Source organism: Anopheles marshallii, chromosome 3 (genome assembly GCF_943734725.1).
Source record: "Anopheles marshallii chromosome 3, idAnoMarsDA_429_01, whole genome shotgun sequence".
NCBI classification, from domain to species: Eukaryota; Metazoa; Arthropoda; class Insecta; order Diptera; family Culicidae; genus Anopheles; species Anopheles marshallii.
In genome coordinates, this window is record NC_071327.1 from 53,855,829 (window position 1) to 53,883,731 (window position 27,903).

General features: G+C 42.0%; 7 protein-coding genes and 1 pseudogene across 7 annotated transcripts; 3 read left to right on the forward strand and 5 right to left on the reverse strand.

The window, feature by feature from the left end:
* Positions 1 to 6,916: 6,916 nt before the first annotated feature.
* LOC128710763 (antigen 5 like allergen Cul n 1-like) lies at positions 6,917 to 7,845 on the reverse strand. The gene is made up of 3 exons (XM_053805616.1): positions 7,824 to 7,845; positions 7,238 to 7,748; positions 6,917 to 7,166 (listed from the first exon to the last, which is right to left on the reverse strand). The coding sequence occupies exons 1-3, from the start codon at positions 7,843 to 7,845 to the stop codon at positions 6,917 to 6,919; spliced, it is 783 nt and encodes a 260-aa protein (XP_053661591.1).
* A 1,966-nt stretch (positions 7,846 to 9,811) lies between these two features.
* LOC128711551 (antigen 5 like allergen Cul n 1-like) lies at positions 9,812 to 10,744 on the reverse strand. The gene is made up of 3 exons (XM_053806431.1): positions 10,726 to 10,744; positions 10,141 to 10,657; positions 9,812 to 10,070 (listed from the first exon to the last, which is right to left on the reverse strand). The coding sequence occupies exons 1-3, from the start codon at positions 10,742 to 10,744 to the stop codon at positions 9,812 to 9,814; spliced, it is 795 nt and encodes a 264-aa protein (XP_053662406.1).
* A 2,604-nt stretch (positions 10,745 to 13,348) lies between these two features.
* LOC128714852 (antigen 5 like allergen Cul n 1-like) lies at positions 13,349 to 14,266 on the forward strand. Its single transcript, XM_053809732.1, has 3 exons — positions 13,349 to 13,367; positions 13,439 to 13,946; positions 14,020 to 14,266. Exons 1-3 carry the CDS (start codon positions 13,349 to 13,351, stop codon positions 14,264 to 14,266), a joined length of 774 nt encoding a protein of 257 aa, XP_053665707.1.
* Positions 14,267 to 15,849: 1,583 nt separating this feature from the next.
* LOC128712813 (antigen 5 like allergen Cul n 1-like) lies at positions 15,850 to 16,994 on the reverse strand (annotated as a pseudogene).
* A 1,629-nt stretch (positions 16,995 to 18,623) lies between these two features.
* On the reverse strand, positions 18,624 to 19,560 carry LOC128716331 (venom allergen 3-like). Its single transcript, XM_053811250.1, has 3 exons — positions 19,542 to 19,560; positions 18,946 to 19,471; positions 18,624 to 18,876 (listed from the first exon to the last, which is right to left on the reverse strand). Exons 1-3 carry the CDS (start codon positions 19,558 to 19,560, stop codon positions 18,624 to 18,626), a joined length of 798 nt encoding a protein of 265 aa, XP_053667225.1.
* Positions 19,561 to 20,746: 1,186 nt separating this feature from the next.
* LOC128714294 (antigen 5 like allergen Cul n 1-like) lies at positions 20,747 to 21,664 on the forward strand. The gene is made up of 3 exons (XM_053809170.1): positions 20,747 to 20,765; positions 20,837 to 21,344; positions 21,418 to 21,664. Exons 1-3 carry the CDS (start codon positions 20,747 to 20,749, stop codon positions 21,662 to 21,664), a joined length of 774 nt encoding a protein of 257 aa, XP_053665145.1.
* Positions 21,665 to 22,225: 561 nt separating this feature from the next.
* LOC128712814 (antigen 5 like allergen Cul n 1-like) lies at positions 22,226 to 23,156 on the reverse strand. Its single transcript, XM_053807685.1, has 3 exons — positions 23,126 to 23,156; positions 22,548 to 23,055; positions 22,226 to 22,487 (listed from the first exon to the last, which is right to left on the reverse strand). Exons 1-3 carry the CDS (start codon positions 23,142 to 23,144, stop codon positions 22,226 to 22,228), a joined length of 789 nt encoding a protein of 262 aa, XP_053663660.1. The 5' UTR covers positions 23,145 to 23,156.
* Positions 23,157 to 25,607: 2,451 nt separating this feature from the next.
* On the forward strand, positions 25,608 to 26,542 carry LOC128710969 (antigen 5 like allergen Cul n 1-like). Its single transcript, XM_053805834.1, has 3 exons — positions 25,608 to 25,626; positions 25,697 to 26,222; positions 26,296 to 26,542. The coding sequence occupies exons 1-3, from the start codon at positions 25,608 to 25,610 to the stop codon at positions 26,540 to 26,542; spliced, it is 792 nt and encodes a 263-aa protein (XP_053661809.1).
* Positions 26,543 to 27,903: the final 1,361 nt, after the last annotated feature.

Consider the following 27,903-nt stretch of genomic DNA (forward strand, 5'->3'; position numbering starts at 1 on the left):
CGATGTTTTCTTTTGGTTATGGAGTTGGTTTTGGTGGTTGCTTAACTTTATGTCATGTATACGAAATGGTGAGTGTATAAATAAAGGTCTAAAAGTGATTGTTTTCAAGCAAACGTGTGTAAAAAATACAATAAAATGTAGAATTACTTTAAAAGCAATGAACTCTTTGAATGTGAAGCTATCGGCACGTAATTCCACTGGCAATAGTAGAAAACTAGGACAGGTTTAATACAGACGACAACTGTGTTCGCTTGTCGTGTCAGTCAGGAGATCAATAGAGCGCCGGTACATGCAAAACAAAGGTTTATGTCGCTCAAATTGATGGATGAAACTAATGTATCGGTAACGGTCGTCAAATCGTTCCGTGTTGCGCTTGGCATATCTTTTTCTTCCAAGACGCTGTTTACCAGGAAAGCACAAACCACACAAACCCAATAGCACGGTAGGGAACATCAGGACAAAGTTTCATTGACAAAAATTTGTTTTCATGATATTATGCTACAAAGGTAGTTGAGACATGTTCTTTTAAAGAAAATGATTCTATAAATTTGAATATTTAATTAAATAAATTTAGAATTATTTTAACTCAATTATTTGGCATAAGCAGGAAGCATTCCTGTATGCAATTGAACAATCGTGAGCTATGACAGTTTAGCGCCTGAAAGTATGCACATATTATTTTTTTATCATGTTTTGCAAGCACGTGTGTATTGAGTCACATTTTCCCAAATTATTTCAAATATGAATAATAATTAATTGCATAAATTTCATTAGACCCACCAATTCCAAGCTTTACGATGATTTCTATCCTGCCGTGCAGAGACGTACGCCAAATGCATCCTTTATGTACGTGGCGAAGACGCTGTGCGAAACATGCCGTACGTGTGTACCAATGCAACAATGTGTCCGGTTACTTCAGCTCGGATTCACATCCGGCTGCGTCTTCGCGACGTTTCGTTGTGTTTAACCGTTTCCAAACGATTGCGTACCGGAACCACAACCGGAACCCGAATGCGTCCCCAATGTTTCCCTCCGCGCAGCGAGAACTTTCCCGGCACGGAAAGAATGCAGCAAAGCGAATGAGGTGAGACGAATGTGATTGTTTCTTCACCGCAAAAGTTGCACAAAATGAGGGCAGGATAAAAATTGCACCTTCCCATGCAACTGGATAGTGGCCTTCCAGTGGCGGAAAGGGCAGACAGACAGGCGAAGGGGAATGAACGGTGTGCCGTTTTGTGGCTGTGTGTTGTGTTTGCGTTGTCTTTGTTCGACTGTCTCGGGCAACTTCACTCTTGTCTTGCGTTTACCACTTTTTTACCGAACTCATGTTTGTTCATTTTCCCCGCCGTGCCACCGGTTGTGTGCAATGGAGCGGTGGGAGAAAGTGTATCTTCTTCCGCGGTTTTTGCCTTCATCCATGCGCACCATGCGCCTCCATTATCCGGTTTCACTCCCATACGGATCGGTATGGCGGGAAACTTTTGCCATGCTGGTGCAGTGTATGCGCTCTGTGTATGTGTTGGTAGGTGCATTTCCTTCTGATGAAGCGGCTCCTTGACGAACTGGATCGCATGGTTGCTTTCGTGCTTATCATCATGCAGTAGACGGGGCAGTGGGTGATAGGCGAGACCCGGTCCCGAGATGGGTGGGCTATAGAATACTTTCGAAACATAAACTTCTCTTCACTAGAATGCAATTGAATTGTACGCTCCGAGGGCGAGGAGAATTCATTCGCAGCACAAAGGGGTAGTCGTTTTTTGTTTGCTGGTGGGTGGCGGGTTGAGGCGGTACAATGTCAGACCGCGTTGTATGTCATGGTCTTTCGTCGGAAGTGACGCGACCTAGAAAGAGGAGGAACAAACAAAAAAAAAAAAAACAAGGAGAACGTTTTAATCGCTTCGCCATTTTCGTCAATTATCCAGCACCGTCCGGGGCGGTATCGGGGCGTTTGTGTTCGTTACAGGTGCGGAATGCAGGCGGTTATGATAACAAAGGAAACTGTAATACAGATAGTGTGCAGGTAGCGTAGGCACTCGTGCTAGCACAAGTGAGCATTCAATGGTACGATGAATGGCTGAATGGTTAAAGTGTTTCATTGTTGCAATATGAGTGTTTGGAAGGATAAACAATTTAACTCTTTATGAGTTTGTTTACAGTTGTTACATTTCTTGTGCTATGGTTGTCGTTTTGTTTAACTGTTGCTTTATAAAACAAAATGTTTTGAAATGATTTTCATAGAACTCCTTGCTGCAGTGAGATTTTTCCCAAAGACTTTAGCTGTTGATAATTACCGTTGGGATAGTTATTATTTGAGTAGTTTACGTAACGCTTTAAGTAAGCCGGATAAGTAAATACATAAAGCTTTTTAATTTAGATGAATAAAAGATGATTTCATTAAGATACAATTTTATTTTAAATACATAAATAATTTAACGTTTTTTTTTTTTCGTTGGTAGAAAACAGATAATGAGGCAGTTTAGTGCAGGCACAAAACGTCACGTCATGTGCAAGAAAAATGCACGAAAGGAACAAATGTTTTTTTTTTGTTAAGTCTTGTTTCGTTTAGAAACGGGGCACTTTGTTTCAATTATATTAGCCACCATTACCAGTGGCCAAAAAAAAAACAGAGGAAGACACTGCAATTTGTCCAATTTTAATGCATTTTCTTCATTCATCCTCCGAAATATTCGACATGCTAGAGGAGAAGCAAAAATTGCTTGTGCACCGTGGAACCGTCGATCGTCAACTGCGATTGAGAGCCATATGGAAGATCAGGGCTAACCCTAACGTCTCGGACTATGGTCTGGTAAAAAATCTGAACGCTGACAGTAAGACGAATCAGACTCCGGGAAGGATTAAAGTGTTTCCGACCAAGCAAATATCCCAATCGAAACTTCAAACAACAAACAATGGCCAGGAAGCTTTACGATCAGGTGCTGACAAAACCTCATGGATGATTTTTATAGACGATGAAGCATGTGTGAAAGCCGATTTTAAACAAATCTCGGGTGTTGAGTAATACAAGGTTTATGTGCTCATGAGGCTCTCAAGGTTCTAATGATGGTCCAGTCCTGTTTTGCCCGGATCTGGCCAGCTGCCACTATAGCAACAATGTATAAACGTGCTACAATGATGCAACGATGCCAGAGCGAAGTTTATAGCAAAACACCTGGGATCCTCCAAATTGCCGGTAGTTATGCCCAACAGAAATATATTGGCCGATAATCGAAAACATTTAAAGAAAAAGGGAGCAGTTACCAAAGACATTGTTCGAATGAAAAATTGGTGAAATTTACTGGAAAAAAAGGGTGACTCAAGCAACTGTGCGAACTGTGTGTAATTTTTTTCCATATTTTTTATATTATATTATATTATTACCTTCGTTTTATTCCTAGAGATAATTGGAATTATGGTATTTTGACTTCGACAATTTTGAATCTTCTGCTTGGGACTGCTTGGGATTGTAAATGTATTCATAATGTTCTATAAATAATATTGAATAATATATAATATTGAAAAATGAAAAAAAAAATCTGTCAAAGATTGATTATCGTACTTAATGTCTACGACACTAACAATTGCAATTGATGTCAGAGTAAAAAAGCGATTTACATTTCTCGCATTCAAAAAAATAAATGCTGAGTTATACTTTATTCTGGAATTTTTCTCGTTGAAGCAAAAGTGAGGAGCCCAGGTGACGTCGAACAGTCTCTGTTGTGGTCGGGGAGACTCGGAGAAAATATTCTAGCTTAGAATCTGGTATACAACACTTATCATTACAAGCTACTAGACACCACAGCTTTCAACGGCCTTACTAGCCACCGCAGCAGGTTTGGTTTGATAGGTTTGATCCGAAGAAATATTTACTGCATTTATCGAGGTAAGTATACTTTACTTCATAAAAAACGCCGTAAATATTAAAAATAATCTTCGTCTGGTTGTGAAAATCCATCCTAGGATACTCTTAGGTTTTTACTCCTAGGATCGTACTTCAGAACTTCCGTCGTACTGGTGTTGTGGTAAGCTGCGTTATATATCATGTGATATCATGTGCTTCCATCGTAGTATGCCTGCTGCGGTTGTGTTGTCTAGTAAGGCCGTTGAAATATCATGTGTTGCGCTTATGGTGTTAGGCGCTTGCGTTGTCCTGTCATCTCAAAAACCCTGGAATACTGTCTAGTAATACTATACCAGATTTAAGTGGTGAATGATAGACAACAAACAAACAACTGAGAAAACTGTTGGACAAACAAAAAAAAAACTATATCAATAGCCTAATAAAATCGTTTTAAGCGGTAACATCATGCATACTGAAACGAAAAGGTTGCTCATAATTGAATATGTTCTATTTAACCACTTTGATGTTGCAAGAGATAATTAAAAAATCATCAGTTGACAGTTTTCAAAAAAAGAAAGATTGATAAATAAATTATATGATGATAAAATGATTATAGTAGGCCGAGTACACCCGGGATAAGGAGACCTTTCCCTGTTTGGAGAAGGAAATGTCTTCAAACGAATGTGAATTGAATCTTAGATTAAGCTACCTCATTAGTAGTAAGCAATACGGCCAGGCCATCCTTGTTGAATAAAAAAAAAAGTTATAGTACATCATGTAACAGATTAATTACTGCTGGGAACAACACTGTTGGGTCTGAATTAAACCTCAAGAAAGCAAACTGACATAATATCGTTAGTAACTGTTAGATAAATTGAAAGGTATAAAACAATTTGATTGTAAATCATTTGACGAACAAGGAATGAATTAATGATTAATCATAAGATAGCTTTTTATCCATTCCTGATACATCTTTATAACATCTAATTTATTAACTAAATAGTCTGCCTTCCTAATTGCTCTAGACTGGGGATCGGGTCTCGCACGACTAAACAAGCACTTGACCGAGAGCTTGGAACCATCCGATGGAAACTTATTTGAAATGCATAGCGTACAGCAAAATAGCAACAATAGTTTTTGACAAACAATGAAAGAAAACAATTTATTGTTCATTTAATATATTCCAGGCTGCAAAATCAGATCAGTACATGGAACAAAACAGTGTTTTTGAGCATATCAACTACAACGAATCCATGCATTATTCATACATTCGCGATAGTTTTCCTTTTCCATTCCATTAACTGCATAATTATCAAAATTCTACAAAACATCTTCCTGCCCGACCTTCTGATCGCAGTGTACCATCGCTATTCATGCATAAAATACTCATAATAAATACACCCATCGCATTGATTACATATGATCCACCATTACGGCCCCCCCAATGACCGTATCCATCCACTTTGCAGTCGTGCTGACGTTTGGATGGATGAATAAATTCGATTACCAACCAACGGACAACGGCTGGCACGGTGATTTGCCATTCACAAGTGACCGAAAGCGCACAGCCTCGCACGTACGGTCGAGGGTACCTGCAATAACCGAACACACACCAGACAACGGGCCCGGGTGTCGAATGTTGAAGTTCAGAGAAATGGATAAAGTTTTCGTACGCCAAACCATTCGGGGAAGTAACGAAGCAAGCGCAAGCCCGGCGGTTCATTTTTCTTCTCTTATTGCACTTTTGCCGAATCTTTCCGTCTCGGAATGCCAAAATTCCGTCTAGACGGTAGTTGCTGTGCTTTGGGCCGTGGTTTAGACGCGGGGACAGCGCCATGGCACGGGGACAAGGATGTTGTGGGAAGATAAATTCCAATTATAAAAAAAAATAGCATCGTCTGCAAGCGGTCGGGTGCAATGGTGGATGGTGCTGGTTGAACGTCGGTGTCCTCTTCCCGTTTAGCTTTTGGCATCCGGGTTTTCGGTCGTCCGGTTGTCGGAGCGTTTAAGCTGCTCACAAATCGTATCAGGTGCCGGTAACTGTACGGGGCAGCCCGATCTGTCACGGCAACCGAAGTGAGATGCCGCTAGCAGAAGGACAGCAGAAAGACCACCGAAGCGCGAAGGCGAAAGCGAGAGTGAAGTTGCATTTTACAACCGAGACGGAACTCCGATTAGACCGTAATATGCTCCGTCTGTCGTGCTTGTCGTGCTGCCCGACTGCATCTCTCTGTGCATGTGTGCGGCTGGGTGCGGGTGTGTGTGCGTGTCAGCTTCCGAGACGATAAAGGAAAACCCCTTTTTTCCGAATAAATTACACCAGCGCCCGACGCCTGACGGTGAATATGCAACAATGGCAAATGCGCGTTGATCGGGATGAAAGGCAGTAGATGGTCGTTGGTGCAAGTACGGGCAAACTTGGGAAATAATCTCATTCGCGAAACGTGCAACGATGCATTGTGCACACGGTACGCGGCACTACTTTGTACTTGAACGTGAACTTGTCGTACGCGCGTAGCTCTTCCCGTGCGGCCATTGATTTATGTTCGACCATTCCATACCGGCGTACCACGTTATGGGTGGCGATGATTGTGTCTGGCACGCAGTGTCGAGCTTGAAACGGATAGAGTCCGCAAAGCTTTGTTATGCTAATGGAAAGCTTCCCGGTTCTCTTAGGTACGTGATGGGGTGTTTTTTTTTTTTTTGGCAGATAAAGGACATCCCAGAGAACATCCCGAGCGGTAATAAATTTAGTAATGGTTCGTGTGTCAACGACAGCTGGCCCGATGACGGGCATGCTTCGCGAGGATGATTGGTTGTCGGCGTTGTTTCGGAAGTGCTAAATCTGTTCACTTTACTGCTCCCACGAACGCGTGAGATTCGTGGTTACATGATACAGGGTGCATTTTTGTATTTCAGGACAGATAACGGACCGATTGAATTGATTGAGATTAGCTCCACGTTGAAGTTTTTTGTGTAACATAATGTAAGGAGATGCGTTCTTTATCTGTCGCTTCTCAGCTAATGGACCAATTGATTTTCTAGCCGCAGATAGTCTGATTTCTTTCAGATAAGTACCTAAGGATCCATAATGGAGCGTGGTTCTTCATTGGGGTTGCAGAGCCCTGGGAATTTGAGGTTCCTTCCCTTTTTGCACTGTGAAGCGGTACGACCCGACTGGTACACGGAGCGATCCATAATGTTCGTCGTGGAGTAGTTACACACGAAGTAGTACGCATCCATCTGTCCATCCTTCCAGTACCACATGGAGCAGCCCACCTTCGTGCTACGATCACTAGCGATCTGTGTGAAGTGACCGATGGGTTTTCTGGGGGGCAATGCAATTATTTTGGTCAATCTCGGGAGATTCACCCACAAAACAGCCGTATCGTCTCTTACCCACTGTACGATGTCGGATACTTGGCAATGTGGGCCGGGCGTGCATCCAAATATTCACCCCACCAGCTCGAGATGAACTTATGGATCAGGTCCTTCTCCGTGAACCGATAGCCAAAGAACTGCGTGATGGCAATGTTTTGGCCCGCGTACGGGAACTTGTCCGTTGCACGGCACCTATCATGGCCATAGTTGCACGAGCGAGCGTTCGCATCGGCCAGCTGAGCAAGCTCCTCATCCCAAGTAAGCGTTGGCATTTTGACCGCTCCCGGGTAAGGCGATATCTTTCCCAGCGCAATGTTTGACCGGTTCAGATTGTGTTCGTCCAAAATGAACGATTGTAGTGTGCGCGATAGAGGGACCTTCTTGGCGTTTTTCTTTCTGTGACAGGTTGGACCACCGTGAAACGGTGGTGGATTGCATCCGACGTGAGGACCTCCGCGGGGGCACAGGTCACTTCGGCAGTACTTACCGCCCGCAACAACCTCCGCAAGGACAAAAAGAATGACAGAGACTTAAACAGAAAGAGAGAAACAAAAAAAAGGAAAATTACTTATCGAAAGATGGAAGATGCAGCTATCAAACTTACCACATGCTACCCAGATGGCCATTGTAATCGTAGTGATAAGACGTTCAATAGCTCGAGCAACATTTATACGAGTCAAAGATTTTCTGTTCGGGAAAGTAAGATGATCTCGTTAACTTCATCGCACAAACGTATCGATGGATCGGTTCAGCTGTTCTAACAAAGCTTTCTCGCGTAATCATTCTTTCGCTTCAACAACCGAGGGTAAGCGGAATGGATCGAAGCGAAGAAAGATTAAGCAAATATGCATAAACGCAACTGCAGTGTGTAGCGGAGGTGTTTACTTTTGTAGGATGATGATGATGATATGAAGTGAAATGTTTCATAGAGTAACTGCGTTCCAATGCAATTGTTTCCAAACCGTTTGCATTGTTGCTGATCGTTGGTGGTTTGAAAAGATGAAATAAAATGTTTCAGTCATTCCAGCGGTGTGTTTGTACTGTATACATTTAGGCGTTTAAATGCGATCTGCTTGACATGATTCCGTACGTTCGCTTTGTTTGCAACACACGGGAAATTAGTTAAATGCAAATAAAATGATCATAATAGTGATAATAATGATGAATAATTCTTTTTAAAGGTTGAGTCTAACGTAACTTCCGTGCTTAATTTCCTCTTTTATATGATGATTCTCGCTTAAAGGAAATTGTTAACGAAATTAATCTACGAAGACTAAATTGGCGTTCGTTTGGTTTCGGCTCTTAAGCAATACTAACTTTCTCTTCCCTTTTCTCTTACTAACTATTCTTCACTCTCTTTCTAATTGGGATCGCTCGTGGCGGGTGTTTGCAGTTATAACTTCAATACTTCCGCTGTTGGATTCTATCTAAATCCTTAACAGAAATACTACAACCTATTCCGTATATGTAAAAAAAATGGGAGTGAAATAGACAGAGATTAGTTGTGGCATAAATATAGATTAAATAGGCTTTATTATCATTTTTTTCTTCACGATGGTTGGCTAATCCCTTACGTCTTCCAGATGGTCTTTTATATGTGAAATAATTAGCCCAAGGTGGTGAAGAGCTCTAAAAAGTCTCCGAATCTTCAACGCGTTTGATCTGACGAGAGAAAATGCGGCATTCGTTTTAAAAATCAACTGGCACATGCCAAAATTGTTGCTCAAAATTGAAAAACTGATAAAACTATTTTTTTTACTGCGTAGTAAATGACAGAAATGAAGTTACTGAAGCTACTGTTAGCACAAATTTAGTTATACAATCGTCATCTTATTTAGAACTTTCTTTTTCTTAAGGTTAACTTTTTATTAGAACCGAGTAGATTCGGATCGAACTCTAGGTGCAAATAGGTTCAGTAGGTGCAAACGTTGATACCTTTTATTATTATTATATTTTTTATTATATACCTATTTATGATACAATAGGTGCACACTGCCATAAGCGACTTCGCTCCGTGGCGGTTCAGTAGGCAAATAAATTTCTTAATGTTACATTGACGAAATCATGACTCTCTAATGTCTCAGAATATCAGAGAAAAATATATGATTTTTGTTAACATTTTACCCAAAAACAGCTATTTTTGAGATCCCGTCGGGAATCGCGCTTTTTGTCCTGGAGCCATGGGCTTAAGTTGCTTTTCGCTCGAAATAAATTTTTGGAGGTTTTCACAATTTTTTTTATAGGAAAGTTATCGTAGATTTTCAAATGTTTTAGAAGAAACGTATGGTAGCTCTTGCTTTTTATACCATTATAGCTGTGACACTGTGTAGCAACACGTCATGCGAGTCAAACAATGAAGTTTTCTTTATTGGAATTTGGGCTTTGCCAAAACCTTAATTAGAGAGGTTTCGCAGTATTGCACCGCAAATATTCTAACATGTTTCTTTTGTTTAAATGCTTATCAAAATAAATGCTAATCGTAATCTGGATCGCTTTTATTTTAAGCGTTGAATAAAATGACACTTTTCGACAATATATTTACTTCAACATTTCCATTCTTTGGACTGTCTACAATGTAAGAACCTGCAGTAATCAATTCGAAATTGCTGTCGGTGTCGAGTAAATGCGTTCGTGTTTCGAACACAACCCGGGATATTGTCTAACGTCGCCGGTAGTGCATCCAGAGGCTGGCGCACCCTTCACATACACCGGCTGGCCAACCATGTTGCTAAACGAGTAGTTGCACAAGAAGTAAAACACATTGTCGTCCACTTCGAGCCACTGTTGTGCGGAGCATCCGACCTTCCACGTACGATCACTAACCATCTGCGTGAAGTGGCCGATTGGGGGTCTAGAATGGCAAAATGCTTGAAGTCATCGCACGACAAATTAACGTTGCCCGTTGAATAACGCATACTCACTCCGGTTCTTCGGAAGGGAATTCATCCAATTGTTGCTGTTTCGTTGCCTTGTGCTCACTCCACCATTGGTTAATTTCCTTCACCACCAGCTCCCTGATGCCCTTACGTGCGCCACTATAACGATAATATGCGATGTTTTGTCCCACGAACCGGAATTGCTCCGTATTTCGGCACTCGTCGTGGTGGAAGAGACAGGAACGCACATTGTGTGCTGCCTGGTTGGCAAGCTCGATATCCCACACCAGTTGTGGCATACGGGAGGCAGAAGCAAACGATCCCAACTGTCCGCTGGCTAGCAGCGAACGCAACTTGTTATGCTCGTGTAGAATAATCGTTTCTCCCTGCAGGGTTAGGTTCACATTAGATGCTTGCTTTCCACTGCATGCGGGCCCACCTTGAACAAGTGCTGGCCTACAGCCCACATTCGTCAGCCCCGGTTCACAGTAATCCGCTTCACAGTACTTATTCGTGGCAAGTTGGTGACTAGCTGGCAAGGCACCCAGCACAAAAAAGGTGGCTGGAAGTAAAAGATACAGTCGAACACTTTCACTATTATGCACAATTTTCCACCTCTACTGGACATACCAAGCAATGAATAAAACATGCCGTCTACGGTTGAAGGTGATCTTCTAAACGAAAATGCAAGTAACGTTAGGAAAGCACACCTTTATATGCAACAGCGGTTTGCGTGTGTTTGTGAGGAGTGACGTTACAAATTGCAAATGCAATTTAGAGTTTAGTTATGGGACAGAAAATACCACAAAAAGGGAAAATCGTAAAGATAATGAGCAAATTCCAATCACTACAACGCGCTACCTTTCCCATCTTGGTTTGTAGATCGTAAAACGAATAGGTTTAACTAGACTGTGAATATAAATACGTGTAATAACGGGTTTCTTATCTTTAGCTCCGGTGGGTAACAGTAACACAAACGTCTTCTTGAGTTTTAGGTAAAATTCATATTGTTTTATAACTAAGGTAAATATCTCAGAACAAACCTCGTAATTATTAATCCGTTATATTCTCGTCATATTCAAAATCTGCAGGGGCTCTATATGTTCGGCCAAAGTTGGCACGCAAAGGTGCAATAATTTCGCCAACTTCAATGCCTAGCAGATTGAACAACTGTTTCAGTTTGACAGATAGGTTTTGCTATAGCTGCTATAGCTACATGGTTTCCTAATAATTCATGGCGATACTTCGACAAACACATGATGCACGCTTGACAACAGCTGTGTTCAAGGGTGACCTCGTTTAGGCGAGATGCAAAAAAAAAACAACAAGCAGATAATGCATTCTTGTCTAAAATCAGCTAAAATTTGTCATAATTGCAGGAAATAAGAAATTAAGAGATGCAATACAGATGACCTGCGTGGTATCATTCGTAACTGTTGGATATGCAGCCCGCTGGTACTATTGAATGGTGATCTCTAGCTTAAGTTACGGCCCCCAGCATGTTCCCAAAGTTCTTGCGAGAGCGCCCGAAGACTTGGCCCTACCATTGCGGTCTCAACAGATGAGCACAAGACTATTCGTTCCCGACGTTCCCGACTGTACCACACACACGTTAAACTGAAAGCATCTGGCGTAAGAAAGATATTTGATCGATTCTTACCTATAGCATCGATCACTCACGACAAATACATACGCACGCTACAGATAAAATCTATAACTGATAAGCATCTGGAGAGAGATAAAAGTTCACTACCAACACAACGAACGCCTGCGCAAAACCAATTTAAGCAAATACGCACACACACACACGAACGATACGTGATTAGATTAGTAATATACTAATAAATTACTAGATTGTCACTTTGGTGATTAACTAACCAAAGGTATCAAAGTCCATTCTTCAACAGGCGACCAAACAAGTCAAGCGTTTTCGAGCAACAGTACAAGGCCTTCAAACTTATTCGTTAATCGTAAGTTTCGTGTCTAGCCAAACACTGAGATCCTCGATGGAGGAAACACGATTAATGTCGATTCCACAAATATCTCCGTATCTACAAAGAAAGATGTTGGTAGAACTACGAAAAGATCAATCGGAATACTATAGATTGCATATTTGATAGACAGTGTCTACTTGACGGCCAATGGAAATGTTTTCCAACACTGACGAGACAAGAGACATGAGGTTAGACGAGGAAGATCGTTGCGGCATAAAGTCATGCCGATGAGGAGAAATGTAAATAGATACACAAGAAAGAACTGAGGAAAGGATAACGTATTCAAAAATCTTGAATTGAGCAGGGAGAGCACAAAGCCACCGAGTTACAATCATCACTCCTACCTCCCTTCTTATGTAATGGACTTCATCATTGATAACCACATCACAGGTCGGAATGACTTCAACAGGAGTATAGGAGAGGCATTCAGAGATAGGTAACGAATTGTTACCGGGGGTGAAAAATACACTCAAAAAATTGGTTACACTTGGCCAGCAAATTACTTTGCTCGCCGGGAATATACGCCGACGCATCATCCACGGTAATGAGGATAGGAAATGGAAAGAGTTATCTTGGGCTTTCCAGTAGCGCCAGAATGTTCTCAGGTGAGAAGAGAAACGATCTTGAATTCGTGTCTGGAAGCATTGTGATGCCAACGATTTTGAACACAATGAGGATAATGTGGATTACGGTTGCGACGGTTTTGATCCGGGATGCGCGTTCCCCCGGTGGTTGGGGAACCGTAGAAATAGTTAGAAATGCCTTAAGCGCAGGGTGATAATCCGGGGGTGCTAATAAATAATCGCTACGATCCGGGGGTGGGAAGATGTCGCCAATATACAACACTAAGCGTTGAAATTTGATGCACACTCATACAAGTTCAAGTGATGGATAATTGTGTTGAACGGTTGAACTGGAGAGATTAGCCGCGCAAGCGAAAAGCACTCCATCCCCACGACGACAAACCAATACATATAGCCAAGAATATATAGTAGGAAATTGGGTACAGATACATCACACATGATTGACCACCCATTTGAGTATTTGTCAATAATCTTAATCGATGTAAGGTTTCGTTGGCGATGATTCCAAGAATTGACAATCTTCACTGATCGATAATGTTCCGCTTATCTGCTTTATACGATATGCTATAATTCAAGCGGCAGAAAGAAGTATAAATACTCCCCGTCTTTCCAAATGACTTCAAACCTGTTTCGGTGTGGTCCAGACGTGAGCCAGCTCAGTACATCATCAGCACAATGTTCCGCTTTGTCCTTGGTATTAATCACTCTCGATTGGATCAGTTAACGTGAGTACTAATACACAACTTCCATCTCTTTCTTTTGCAGCATCACTCCTTTTGGTCGGTCTATTCGATCACATCTACTCGATCGACTACTGTACGGCCAACCTGTGCCCGAGCGGAGTACCGAATGTCGGCTGTAATCCTCCGCCACAGACAGGAGGCCCCAGCTGCTTCGGACAATCTCCGGCAGTGGTGCCCATTACGGCGCATCTGCAAACAATCATCCTTGAGCTGCACAACAGACACCGTTCCCAGATCGCGTCCGGAGGAGTGAGTCCGTTCTTCCCGGCTCAACGCATGCCCACCCTGGTCTGGAATGATGAGTTGGCCTCACAGGCGGGACACAATGCACGGTCCTGTGTGTTCCAGCATGATGCCTGCCGCAACACGGTAGACTTCGCGTGGGCTGGTCAAAATCTGGCCATTAAGCAGTTCTACGGACAGACCCTCACCGTGGAGAGCTTGATCGAGGATTCCGTACGCATGTGGTGGGAAGAGCATTTCGATACGTCCACCGCGCACATCGATAGCTACCCGAGTAACCATGTAGGGTGAGTAATGGAAGACTAGAGCTAGAAGATCGTGTATGATGCTATAATGAGACCTCAACTTTCCCCCCGACAGACCCGCTATTGGACACTTCACGCAAATGGCAAGCGATCGTACCTGGGCCGTGGGATGTGCCATGCAGAACTGGTTAGAGGATGGCATTTGGATCACGTACTACTTTGTGTGCAACTACTCGTTCACCAACATCGTTAATCAGCCGGTGTATGTACGAGGAACTACTGCCTCGGGATGTACGACTGGTGTAAACCCGCACTATTCAGGTCTGTGTTCGGAGAACGAGGTAGTTCAGTCGGTGCCATGAACGGGTTTGACCTTCGGTATCAGTACAGATAATCATGCTGTCGTAAACTTCAAAATTGCAATAAAACAAGTGTTTGAATCAATGAAATGAGGAATTAACGAAAGAGCAGCATGGGAAGTAGCCCTTGCTGCCACAACAATCTGATTACGAAATAAGAAACAAACGAATGTTTTGGTCTTGACGGAACGAAATTCAATGATAAGATCTGTACTGTTTGTTTCGCGTTTCTAAATAAGTAGTTCGCACTACTGTTACGTGTTATGGGTGACACTACGATACTTTGGCAGTTACACCTCCAGCGAGGAGATTAGTGGGTCAATACCTACCACACATATAGGAACAATAATATTATTGCCAGAGATCAAAGAAGTCCAATAAGGATATCATCTTTTAGCGTAAAAATGCAGTCAAGTCTCCCTAAGGTATTATCTCCAAAAATAGCAAGTCTCTGTAAGATGAACATTTTTGACAGTCCCTTCATTTTCGATACATTTTATGTCTCTCAAAGCTGCAAAGTATCCCTAACATGGCATTCTCTACGCTTCGCATGATGTTTTTACACCAATGTCTCTCTAAGGTAGCCGTGTTTTGGTGGATGTCAATGATAGCTTTAAGACTTTTGCCATAAAATGGTATGCCATCCCATTATCTTTGTTTCCCGAAACTGTAAATCTCTCTAAAATAGCGGTCTCTTTCGCTTGCAGGGTATAGAGACTTAACTGTACACCGAATTTTAACTACTGCAAGCCAAGACAAGACGACAGACAAGACGACAGTGCGTTGAGATTAGAGATGACGCTACAACTGTTTCCAGGTCTTGGGCTACTGCAGGAGTGCCTAAACCACTCACGGCCTAAACCACTCAGTGCCTAACAAAACATGGCTGACGCATCAACGCCTTCACACCATCTCTATCAGAACTGACCACGGCTTCTAAGTCCATATGAAGGACATTATAGTGTATGTACATGCAGTACAAGTGTGTTTATACTCTGTATAGACTTATTATCGAGTACACTCGGGAAAAGGTGCTTCCGTACGATGAGGGAAGGAAATCTCCCCCATCCTCGTAGCTATAAGTTGTTTTGTTGTTAAAATGTTACGTAATAAGAACAGTTCATAAGATAAACGGCCTGCCGTTCGTCCTTGATTAAAATAATAATTATACTCTTTGTGTCTTAATATTGGGAGGATTATCTAAGGCTAAGAACACTGGTTATATTGAAGTGTACAAATGTATTGACACAGTTTAAAATTTAATCTTAATAAAGTGACTAAAAAAACATGGTCTTGTATAAAGAAGTAACACAAATTCTTTATTGGCAAACCCGAAAAATTAAGTTTGATTTTGCGTCGGTCAGAGATGCAGTTCGCTAGATTCACTGTACATATCGAGAGGCTATTACAAAGCACGCCATTGAATAACTATCACCTTGATGTCTCTACAAATTTCAAAATTATTTACCAGTTTTAGAAAGTATACTATTAGTTTTAGTGGTTAGAAAGAAAAGTTATACCTTCCACGGTATCCACCGAAAAGGATTTCAGGAGAACAGCACTTAACACAGGGTTGCTCTACTGTGTTACTCCTCTACGGAGATCCAGTATCCATTCGGTACTGGATCGATCGACTCCTGGGGCGAGCATAGTCCACTTAATTCTTCAATTGGGTTTGGTCCCGTAGTACATCCTGAGGCGGTAGTTCCGTTTTTGTATGTGGCACGATCGACGACGTTCGTGACGGCATAGTTACAAACAAAGTAATACGTTTCCGAGTCACCATCCAACCAGTGCTGCATAGCGCATCCTAGTTTGTCAGTTTGATCACTCGCCATCTGAGTGAAATGGCCTATCGCTGGTCTGAAACAGATGGAAGATTAAGGAAATCCAATACAAAAGAAAAGCACTCACTACATTTACCCTGTGTATTTTAATGGATAGCTATCAAGTAGCTCTTGCGTGGTGACTTTATATTCACTCCACCAGGTATTGATGGCGTTCGTAACCATCTCTTCAGACGCTACTGTCGAGCCAAACTTATTCAGAATTATGTTCTGTCCGGCGAATGCGTACACATCCGTGTTACGACAACTATCGTGTACATCGACGCAGCTACGAGCATTGTGGCCAGCTTGCTTTGCCAGTTCCGTATCCCAGGTAATCGTAGGCATGCGAGTCGCGGGAAGGAAAGATTCCAACTGACCCAGGGCAAGCTGAGATCGACGTGTGTTGTGCTCGTACAGTATCAAAGACTGGATATTCGAGTCTAGTACTACTTCGGCAGCACTCTTGCCTTCGCATGCAGGACCACCGGTTTCTGGAGGAGGATTACAGCCGACGTTCTCTACTCCTACATAGCAGTAAGTTGTTATGCAGTAGTCAGTTTGTGCTTGTAGGCCACTGACCAAACAGCATGCGATCGTCACTAACAGAAGAAAAGAAGAGATGCTTAGCCCATGACGTTGAATTAGCGGCATATAAAAGCAGCAATGTATCGTTCTACCGAATATCCAGATCACCATTCTTTAAGCACTTGTTTCCAGCCGCTGGTTCAGATAACTATTGAGTGATGCTTGTGCATCACCCGATCTTTTTATATCGTTTTATAGCAAATAACAAGCGTTGTTTCAAAACCGAACAAAGAATAAGCCATTTTTTTTAAATACACTGTGTGTTGTGTTTTAACTAACATCACCACACGTTGGCACGAGTGCAAGTGAACAAACATTCTGCATCCCATTCCCGTTTTCGCAGAATTGGTACTTCATCTGGATGGAAGATTTGCGTTCAGCAACGAAGCGAAAGTTCTGGAAATATAATGCACAATCCAATGCAGTAGAACAATGGTTGAGGATGTTTTTGTGAGCTCTAAGGAGCAAGCAACTGTCCACCCAACTGGTCATGCTAGTGCAGAATAAATAATTGTCCAAACTGGTTTAGATTGACATTAGATGTTTGTTTTAATTGATCCTTCCTTCAAGACGTCCAAAATAGAAAGTTTAGTTGCTGTTCGTCGTTGCAGACCGTTCGACGTACTTCGCACCACCAAGACAAGATCTTTGGGTTTCAGATCCTCCACTTCCTCAAGCCATTTATTCGTTATTGTTAAATCGGGGTTGTATTACTTCAGCCACCTTTGCCAAAACTGGTCTGTAATGTACTTCGCTAGGTTCCAGCTATTTCTAAGAGCCGAATCAGTATGATGGTAGTGGCGACCGGTCTTCATACGAACGGAACGGACCAAAATCCCATCCGGACCAATCTCCCATAGAAAGGACTAACTCAATCCGGCTACGAGGCAAAATAAGTCGATACAACCACGATACTATGCGATATACGGTCGTTCTTGCGAAAAAAATAAACTACTTCTAAGAGGACCCCGTTTTCTACGTCTTGTACTCTGTCTTGCACCATCTAAGTTACGCATTAGAAACTGATTGAGTGTTAAGAATTCTTGGCTGATTCTAATGGCATGGTCAGTTAATGGCTTAGAGTTTATCAACGCTTCTGATTGTTACAGCATTGTTTCGAGCGTTCCATTGTCCGGTTACCGTGGCGCATCTATCAAAGTACCGACTGCGGTTTTCACTGTTGAGTTGTTCACATGTTGAGATACGCGCTATGGTACTGGCAACAACCGGTTCACAACCAGCTACAACAATCTTGTTGCTTAGAATGTTGACGTCTAATCCTAAACGATGGCAGCAACTTTCATCGACCACTCCGCCACCAACATGTTGCGGAACTATGTTGCCCACAGCCAAGTGGAACCAATGCCTCACAAGTTGAACGGCTGTTTCAATTTGTCACACATGTTTTGGAGATGCTTCGAAAAACACTACGGCGAGGTCCGTTCGACAACAGTTGTTTCAACAGTAGCTTCGAGCAGGCGAGATGCAAAATAAGGAAAACATTAAGCTAATGTATTCGTGCTTATATCAGCACAAATTTGTCACAGTATATTAGTTACGTGAAATTGGCTGATCGTTTAAGAAAATAAGATATGTTTTGGTATACATATGGCATATGGGGTGATATGATCACGTGTATCGAGAAGATATTATTGTCGTACAAAATGCAAGAAATAATGTTTATAACTGCAAACGATGGTGGCAGGAAAAAAAATTGGAATACCTTGCCAAAAAGTGAAGGGCTTCAAAATTTTCAAGAAAATATCAACTATTCTTGATTATTCCACCCAAAAGTTTAAACGCTTTACTCGTATAATTTTCAATTGATTAACAACAATGTATCATCATCTTTTTAAAGTAAAAGATACAGTTAGTACTATTATTCCGGAACAGTAACTCCACTTTTGGACAAACGTCACATTCGTGCTTTATTGCAGTGCATTGGATTAGTTGTAAACAGGGTTAATTTTTTCAGCCGGTGAGCACAGTCCGCTCAGCGATGCAAGCGGGTTGCGTCCCGTAGCACAACCGGAAGTAGGCTTTCCAGTCTTGTATACTGCAGTACCTACCACGTTCGTTACCGCGTAGTCACAGACAAAGTAGTACGTTTTCCACTGCCCATCCAACCAGTACTGCATAGCGCATCCAATCCTAGCGGTTTGATCACTTGCCATCTGGGTGAAATGTCCGATCGCAGGTCTAAAACAGGTGCAAGTAAGCTTAATATCAAGTGAAATCTGTTCAAAGTGGTATAATTATGACACACACCCTGTGTATCCCGATGGATAACTGTTAAGTTGAGATTGCTTGGTATCACTATATTCATTCCACCAGCCACTGATAGCTTCCTTAACCAGTTGGGCAGTGGTTTTGGTCATGCCGTAAAACTTGGATAGGGCAATGTTCTGTCCAGCCCATGCGTACACAGGCGTATTACGACAACGATCGTGCCCATAGACGCAGCTACGAGCATTGTGACCAGCTTGCTTTGCCAGTTCCGTATCCCAGGTAATCGTGGGCATTGCTTTTGCTGGCAGGAACGACGGACAGGATGCACACGGCGCCAACTGACCTAAGGCAAGCTGGGATCGACGTGTGTTGTGCTCGGAAAGAATCAAACTCTGCAGATTGGAGTCCATTACCACTACGGCCGGACTCTTGCCGGCGCAGCTAGGTCCACCGGTTGCTGGAGGTGGATTACAACCGACGTTCGGTACTCCTGGACGACAATAAGTTGTGGTGCAGTAGTTCGTTTGCGCCTGAAGGCCACTGACTAAGCAGCATGCGATCGCCACTAATTGAGGAAGGAAGGTTATGTTCAGCTTTAAATATCCGGTATCTCCATTCAGTATCGATCTACCTACCGAATATCCAACTCGACATTTTTATAGCTCCTAATGGCACTTCAGTTTCCAGTACACTGCCTGGAGACACTTGTGTAGATCGCTCGTTTTATATCGTTTGAAAACAAACAATACTTGTGCTGAAAACCAACACCAACCAAGCGGTTGTATTGTAATTTACGGTTTGCATGTATTTTTCGTCTAGTATGATTCCAAGTGAATAAACAAGCTGCATCCATTATTGCTCCCATTTTCGTAACAGAAAACTCATCACGACTACACTCATCGCGTAGATTTTCGCTGAACCGTAAATTCTTCAAATATAAAGCTCACTACGAGTGCTGTGCATTTCATCACAACCATCACAAGTGATTTATTAGTAGACGCTTTTAGTATGTATTAAAACCACAATTAAAATGCTGTCTTCTGTTTCGGAATGTTACAGTATTAAAGCAGTAATACAGAAATCTAACTGAATTACTTTAATTACCAAACTAATAATGCATTTACTGAATTTCATGCGTAGATCATAACATTTAAAAGAGGTGAAATTATCGGCCTAATATAATCTTATCCAGTTGTTTATGCAGTGTGTTTATCCAGCATGTTGATGTTGTTCATATACACGGCACAACAAAACAGACAACCGTCTGCAATGATGTACACTTACGAACATTCCATCCATGACAGAATTGAGATCCAAGGTATACGACTTAAAAATAAACAACTTTTGTGAGGAATTGTGATAATGTGGGTGGAAGTGTATTGCAGATCAATCAAATTAAGAATTCAATACACTATTTCCGTGTTTTCGTGAAGTGCATCACTCCCAAATTGACATTTTTTACTGATATGTACCTTTGTACCTTGTGGAATTGAGCAATAGTGGTCTTAAGTAGATCCACATGTAGATACAAATGCTTGGGTTGATGGTAATAAATTATTCAATTCTACGAATATATAGCAGGAAATTGGGTACAGATACACAACGCACGACTGCCCACCCATTTGAGTATTTGTCAATAATCTTCATCGACGTGAGGTTGCTTTCCTAGAAATCACAATCTTCGTCTATCGATAATGTTCCGCTTATCTGCTCCATAAGAGGTCTAATGCTATGGTTCAAGCGGCAGAAAGAAGTATAAATACTCCCCGTCTTTCCAAATGACTTCAAACCTGTTTCGGTGTGGTCCAGACGTGAGCCAGCTCAGTACATCATCAGCACAATGTTCCGCTTTGTCCTTGGTATTAATCAATCTCGATTGGATCAGTTAACGTGACTACTAATACACAACTTCCATCTCTTTCTTTTGCAGCATCACTCCTTTTGGTTGGTCTATTCGATCACATCTACTCGATCGACTACTGTACGGCCAACCTGTGCCCGAGCGGAGTACCGAATGTCGGCTGTAATCCTCCACCACAGACAGGAGGCCCAAGCTGCTTCGGACAATCTCCGGCAGTGGTGCCCATTACGGCGCATTTGCAAACAATCATCCTTGAGCTGCACAACAGACACCGTTCCCAGATCGCGTCCGGAGGAGTGAGCCCTTTCTTCCCGGCTCAACGCATGCCCACCCTGGTCTGGAATGATGAGTTGGCCTCACAGGCGGGACACAATGCACGGTCCTGTGTGTTCCAGCATGATGCCTGCCGCAACACGGTAGACTTCGCGTGGGCTGGTCAGAATCTGGCCATTAAGCAGTTCTACGGACAGACCCTCACCGTGGAGAGCTTGATCGAGGATTCCGTGCGCATGTGGTGGGAAGAGCATTTCGATACGTCCACCGCGCACATCGATAGCTACCCGAGTAACCATGTAGGGTGAGTAATGGAAGACTAGAGCTAGAAGATCGTGTATGATGCTATAATGAGACCTCAACTTTCCCCCCGACAGACCCGCTATTGGACACTTCACGCAAATGGCTAGCGATCGTACCTGGGCCGTGGGATGTGCCATGCAGAACTGGTTAGAGGATGGCATTTGGATCACGTACTACTTTGTGTGCAACTACTCGTTCACCAACATCGTTAATCAGCCGGTGTATGTACGAGGAACTACTGCTTCGGGATGTACGACTGGTGTAAACCCGCACTATTCAGGTCTGTGCTCGGAGAACGAGGTAGTTCAGTCGGTGCCATAAACGGATTTGACCTTCGGTATCAGTACAGATAATCATGCTGTCGTAAACTTCAAAATTGCAATAAAACAAGTGTTTAAATCAATGAAATGAGAAATTGACTAAATAGTAACATGGGAAGTAGCCCTTGCTGCCACAATAATCTGATTATCCGAGACCTTATCATTAGACGACCGCAAATCTTGTTCATTCTTATCTGGACTACTATGAAATTGGAAGCAGACGTAGGTTTCGGCGTTGAATGAAGTTTGAAATTGAAATTGATAAATGACTCACAATGTTTGGTCTTTCATAAGGGAGTAACACAAAGGTTTTTCACCTTTGAATCAATCCCAAACCGAAAGTTAGGATTGATTTTACATCTGGGAGAAATGCAGTCAGCTAGAAGCACTGCTCATATCGAGGAGTTTTCGCGAAGCACCTAATTGAATAGTTTTCACCTTGTAGTATCTACAGATTTCGACTTTATTTACCAAATATAGTTTGAGTTTACTCTCCACAGTATCGACAGCCGTTGCATTCCATGCTTCTGAACAGCACTTAACACAGTTATAGTTCAATATATTATGGTGCAGAATTTGGAAGAGGATTTATCGACTCTGAAGTCGAACACAGTCCGTTCAGTGCGGCAATTGGATTTTGTCCCGAAGTACATCCTGAAGCGACAGTTCCGCTTTTGTAGACAGGACTACCGACGACGTTCGTGACGGCATAGTTACAAACAAAGTAATACGTTTCCCAGTCACCATCCAACCAATACTGCATAGCGCATCCTAGTTTGTCAGTTTGATCACTCGCCATCTGAGTGAAATGGCCTATCGCTGGTCTGAAACAGATGGAAGATTAAGGAAATCCAATACAAAAGAAAAGCACTCACTACATTTACCCTTTGTATCCTGAAGGATAGCTATTAAGTTGATCTTGTGTGGTGACGTTGTATTCACTCCACCATGAATTGATGCCTTCCTTAACCAATTCCTCTGTCGTCTTTGTCATGCCATAAAACTGTGACTGAGCTATGTTCTGTCCGGCCCACGCGTACACAGCTGTGTTACGACAACGATCGTGCCCATAGACGCAGCTACGAGCATTGTGGCCAGCTTGCTTTGCCAGTTCTGTATCCCAGGTAATCGTAGGCATGCGAGTCGCGGGAAGAAAAGATTCCAACTGACCCAGGGCAAGCTGAGATCGACGTGTGTTGTGCTCGTACAGTATCAAAGACTGGAGATTCGAGTCTAGTGCCACTATGGCAGAGTTCCTGCCAACGCATACAGGACCACCGGTTCCTGCAGGAGGATTACAACCGACGTTCGGTTTTCCAGAACGGCAGTAAGTTGTGGTGCAGTAGTCCGTTTGCGCCTGTAGGCCACTGACCAGGCAGCATGCGATCGTCACTAACAGAAGACAAGAAGAGATGCTCATAACATGACTTCCAATAACCAGCATCAGAATTTATCGTTCTACCGAATATCCAACTCGTCATTCTTCAAGCACTTGTTTCGCGGGTTCAGCTTACTGTTGAGTGACACTTGTCCATCCCGGTCTTTTTATATCGTTTCATGACAAACAACATGTGTTGCTTCAAAACCGAACAACGAATAAACCGTTTCAATGAAATTCATTGGGTGTATGGGTATTACCCAATATCCCCAAACGTTAGCACGATTACAAGTGAACAAACATTCTGCAACCATTATTGTTCCCATTTTCGCAGAATTGGTACTTCATCTGGATGGAAGCTTCGTATTCTAAAGTGAAGTGAAATTTCTGGGAACAGCGAGAACAATCTGATCCGGTAAGGAAAGAATTGTCGTTCAGGATGGTTTTGTTAGTTATGAAAAACGACAGTACATTTTAAAATGAAATTACCTTTGTGATATTACGTATTAAAGCTAAACTAAAAGAGTCACCAGTTTAGCTTTTCACTCCTTTTCTTTTAAATTTCACGTTTTTACTTGCGCAGCATTTTCCCTTTGTATGTTGCTCGGGCAGCGTTTCCCCTTAGTACGATAAAATAAATCTGACTTTAGCTTCATCCTAAACCGCTATTTATACCAATTCCTTAACCATCTAATCCTAGCTTACCTTATTTGCTTCCTATGTAGCTTCTAATGTTAATTTATCCTATCCTTATCTTTAACTATTTATTTATCCTATTCTAACCTATGCTGCTTTTCTGCTACCAATCACAACTGCTTCGTTCTTAGTACATATTACCATAGTACTGCTATAATAATTCTATAATTCGTAATTCTACTATAATTCTACTATAATATACCTGTATTTTATTTTACTTCAATATTATGATTGCCTAATGTGCAGGCGCCACACCTTGAAGTATGGAAGGTGAAGTATGTTTGTTTAAATTTTTTTTTTGAATGAGCACTACACGAATAGAACCAATCGATTGAAACATAGATCTTGAAAAATGAAACCTTCTGCTCAATGCCAGGGTAATAATTGTAGCATGTTTATGTTTGACAAAAAAAAACCTTCCGGAACCATTTTGTTTATCTTTCTGTGCGGTTTAATGTTCACTTACAGATGACTAGTCAAGTGCACTTGTATGAGTTGCACTTGAGTGTGTTATGCAGATGGGCACCAGAGAAATCCAACAACCAGCGTTAAACAACCTTTACAGGTTATTTGAGTTGTTATAAAGCTGATTATTAGTACTTTGTATTACGTCTAAAATAGTGATTATGAATGGAATCATATATTTCCTCTTAAACCTGGTAAATTAAACGGCCATTCAACTTGGGCGGATCTCAAATATTCAAACCATAACTTTTCTGACTTTCTTGATTCCTAAGGTTATAAGATTCCAATGGTTTATTAGGGCATAGGTAGATAGGTTAGTAGCAGTTTCAGAGCTGCTGTTTAAACAATTAGAGTTTGTTTTTCGTATCAATGGCCTACTGGTTAGATATTGTATGACAGACATGGCCTACTAAGTCGTTGAGCCAAAAAAATAAAAGAAAGATTTCACTGCGAGTCTTACTATAAAAGCGCCCTCTGTTGGGAAAAAACTGATGAAGACGAAATGATCGTTGATATTGTCGATTAACAGTTTGTTCATTTCATTTAAGAGACTACCTATTGTTGTTGCTCCTCCTATTGTTGTTCTAATAGAATAAGGCAGTCTTTGTAAGTGTATTCTCTTGTAGATAGTAATTTGTGTTGTTTTGAACTGTGCACAAACATCATCAGATTCTAGACAAACAGCTGCATAAATATCATGGTAGGAATAAGGTCATTTGAGGTTTCCTACTATTTTCTTTATATTTAGCAGTATATAATACCGATACAGGAAAATTATTGTCAATAGTGAAGTTACAACAACATTTTTTACAGTTTTATCGTGGGATTGGACATAATACATTGTTTTTCATTCTGCAGATCCCAGTACAATCAATACGTGCCTTGTAGTCAATAGGTTCTTTCTTTGTGTCAGTTCATTCACAGATGTTTAAAAGGAACCCATATCACCTTCATCACCTGGAACCTTAAGGTAGCAGCGTTTACGACGAAAACACACAATGTAAGTTTAAACTCTAGTTCATATTAAAAAGAAACAAACTACTCTGCTTTAAAACAATTACCATTCACCATCACCTCTTTGACACACTCACAGCACACTGTGTGAGTTAGTCTAATAATTTGCGCTTCATCTCAGAACACGTAGCTTTTCTCTAGATTTGGGACTGACAGCTAAAATAGGACCAATAATGGATGCAGATTGTTTGCTCACTTACAAACGTGATAACGTGGGGTGTTGTTGGTTCGCGTTCAATACATACACACAGTGCAAATTCAATAAAACGCTTCATTCGGAGTTCGCTTTTGGAACAACGCGGGTTGTTTGTTCCTAATTGATATAAAACGACCGAGCAACGCAAGTATCACTCAACAGTGAACCGAAGCTTCGACTGGAAACAACAGCAAAATGGCGAGCTGGATATTCGGTAGGTAGAACAATTGTAATGCTGCGTATTAAATTTCCCCGGATGATCAATTCTTTTTCTCTTCCGTTAGTGGCGATCGTATGCTGCCTGGTCAGTGGGCTACAGACGCAAACGAACTACTGCACCACAACTTATTGTAAGACAGGAGTACCGAACGTCGGTTGTAATCCACCTCCAGCAACCGGTGGTATTAGTTGCGCCGGCAAGAGTCCGGCCGTAGTGGTAATGGACTCCAATCTGCAGAGTTTGATTCTTTCCGAGCACAACACACGTCGATCGAAGTTTGCCCTAGGTCAGTTGGCGCCGTGTGCATCCTGTCCATCGTTCCTGCCAGCGAAAGCAATGCCTACGATTACCTGGGATACGGAACTGGCAAACCAAGCAGGCAACAATGCTCGTAGCTGCGTCTATGGACACGATCGTTGTCGTAATACGCCTGTGTACGCATGGGCCGGACAGAACATTGCCATGTCACAGTTTTACGGCATGACCAAAACCACTTCCCAACTTGTTCTGGAGGGTATCAATGGCTGGTGGAGCGAATACAACGTCACCACACAAACTCAGCTGGACGGCTATCCATCGGGTTATACGGGGTAAGTTTGGTAGCCACGAACTTTATACAGGTTAATGATTTTCATTGTAATCTGCTTCATCCTTCCATTTAAGACCTGCAATTGGACATTTCACCCAGATGGTGAGCGATCAAACTGACAAAATGGGATGCGCTATGCAGTACTGGTTGGATGGACAGTGGAAAACGTACTATTTTGTCTGTAACTATGCCGTCACGAACGTCGTCAGTCGTCCGGTTTACAAGAACGGAACGTTTGCTTGTACTACGGGACGCAACCCGATTTCAACAATGAACGGACTGTGCTCAACGGCCGAAAAAATTGTCCCTGTGTACAACTAACCCGAAGAAATCATATTAATAAAGCTCAAGCGTGACAATTGTTGTCCAAAATGAACCGATAATGCGAGATTTTATTATAAATGATATCGTCTGGGCATACAATTAAGCGTGTTGTGACCAGTTACGGTACTACCAATTGGCGTTTACCTACCTTTAGATAAGTCTTCTATTATTAAGACACCAACAGCCCAAATCTTATCATTGAAATCCATTCAATCAAATGGAAGATTATCGTTTGCTAGTAGCATAAGGGCAATCCAGACATACGGTCGTCGGTGGTGATAAGGTGACCCAATAATCAGTTAAGTAGCAACACCGTAGCCATGCTACTCTATTGTCAATTTTAGTAACTCTCATTATTTCATTGATTTAAACACTTGATTTATTGCTAATTCGTTGAATTTTTCGTCGGATTGAGTGTCTGAACTCAAATTCGTTTATGGCACCGACTGAACTACTTCGTTCTCCGAGCACAGACCTGAATAGTGCGGGTGTACACCAGTCGTACATCCCGAGGCAGTAGTTCCTCGTACATACACCGGCTGATTAACGATGTTGGTGAACGAGTAGTTGCACACAAAGTAGTACGTGATCCAAATGCCATCCTCTAACCAGTTCTGCATCGAGGTGCGCGGAGTATTATTTATGCTTCGTTTTGATGATTGAAGTATAGCATAAGACCACTTGCAGAGCAGATAAGCGGAACATTATCGAACGTCAAAGATTGTGATTTCCAGGAAAACAACCTCACGTCGGTTAAGATTATCAAGAATTATTTAATAGTCTTCGCATTCATGTGTGTTATGTATCTATTTATTCCAAAGGTACATAACGGTGGGAAAGAGTTATCAGTTGAGTTTCTTAGTAACAATACTATCTTGATTGTAAATTTAGCAAGCAATTCTGTGTTTCTTGGACCTTTACCCGTTATTTGGGTTTTGTTATCTATGTTACGACATGGTTATAGGAAGCGAACAAAATTGCCCTTTCTATTCCTCCATTCTGGCTGTTCTACGCTTATTCGTTTGTATAGTTTTGTTCCGCAAGTCTGGCACCCAGCAGCAAGGCCGATGCTAGAAAACAATAACACGGGAAACATAGAAAAATAGCTAGACAGCCAGAAAGAAGCCAAAAATAAGCCAATAAAAATGTCTATCTTCTAACTTCGAACTAATGGATTGCAGTCTGCCGAGAGGACTCCTGCAGCAGACCAAGACCGCGAAGCGGTTGTAGCGCCGGATAGGGAAGTAAAGTATCTACGAACTTCATCGCTTTCATTGCCTTTTATCAATGAGAAAAGGATTATTTAAAAAAAAATCTTTCTACAGAGCTACATCCGCATAAACAATGCCTATTACCAA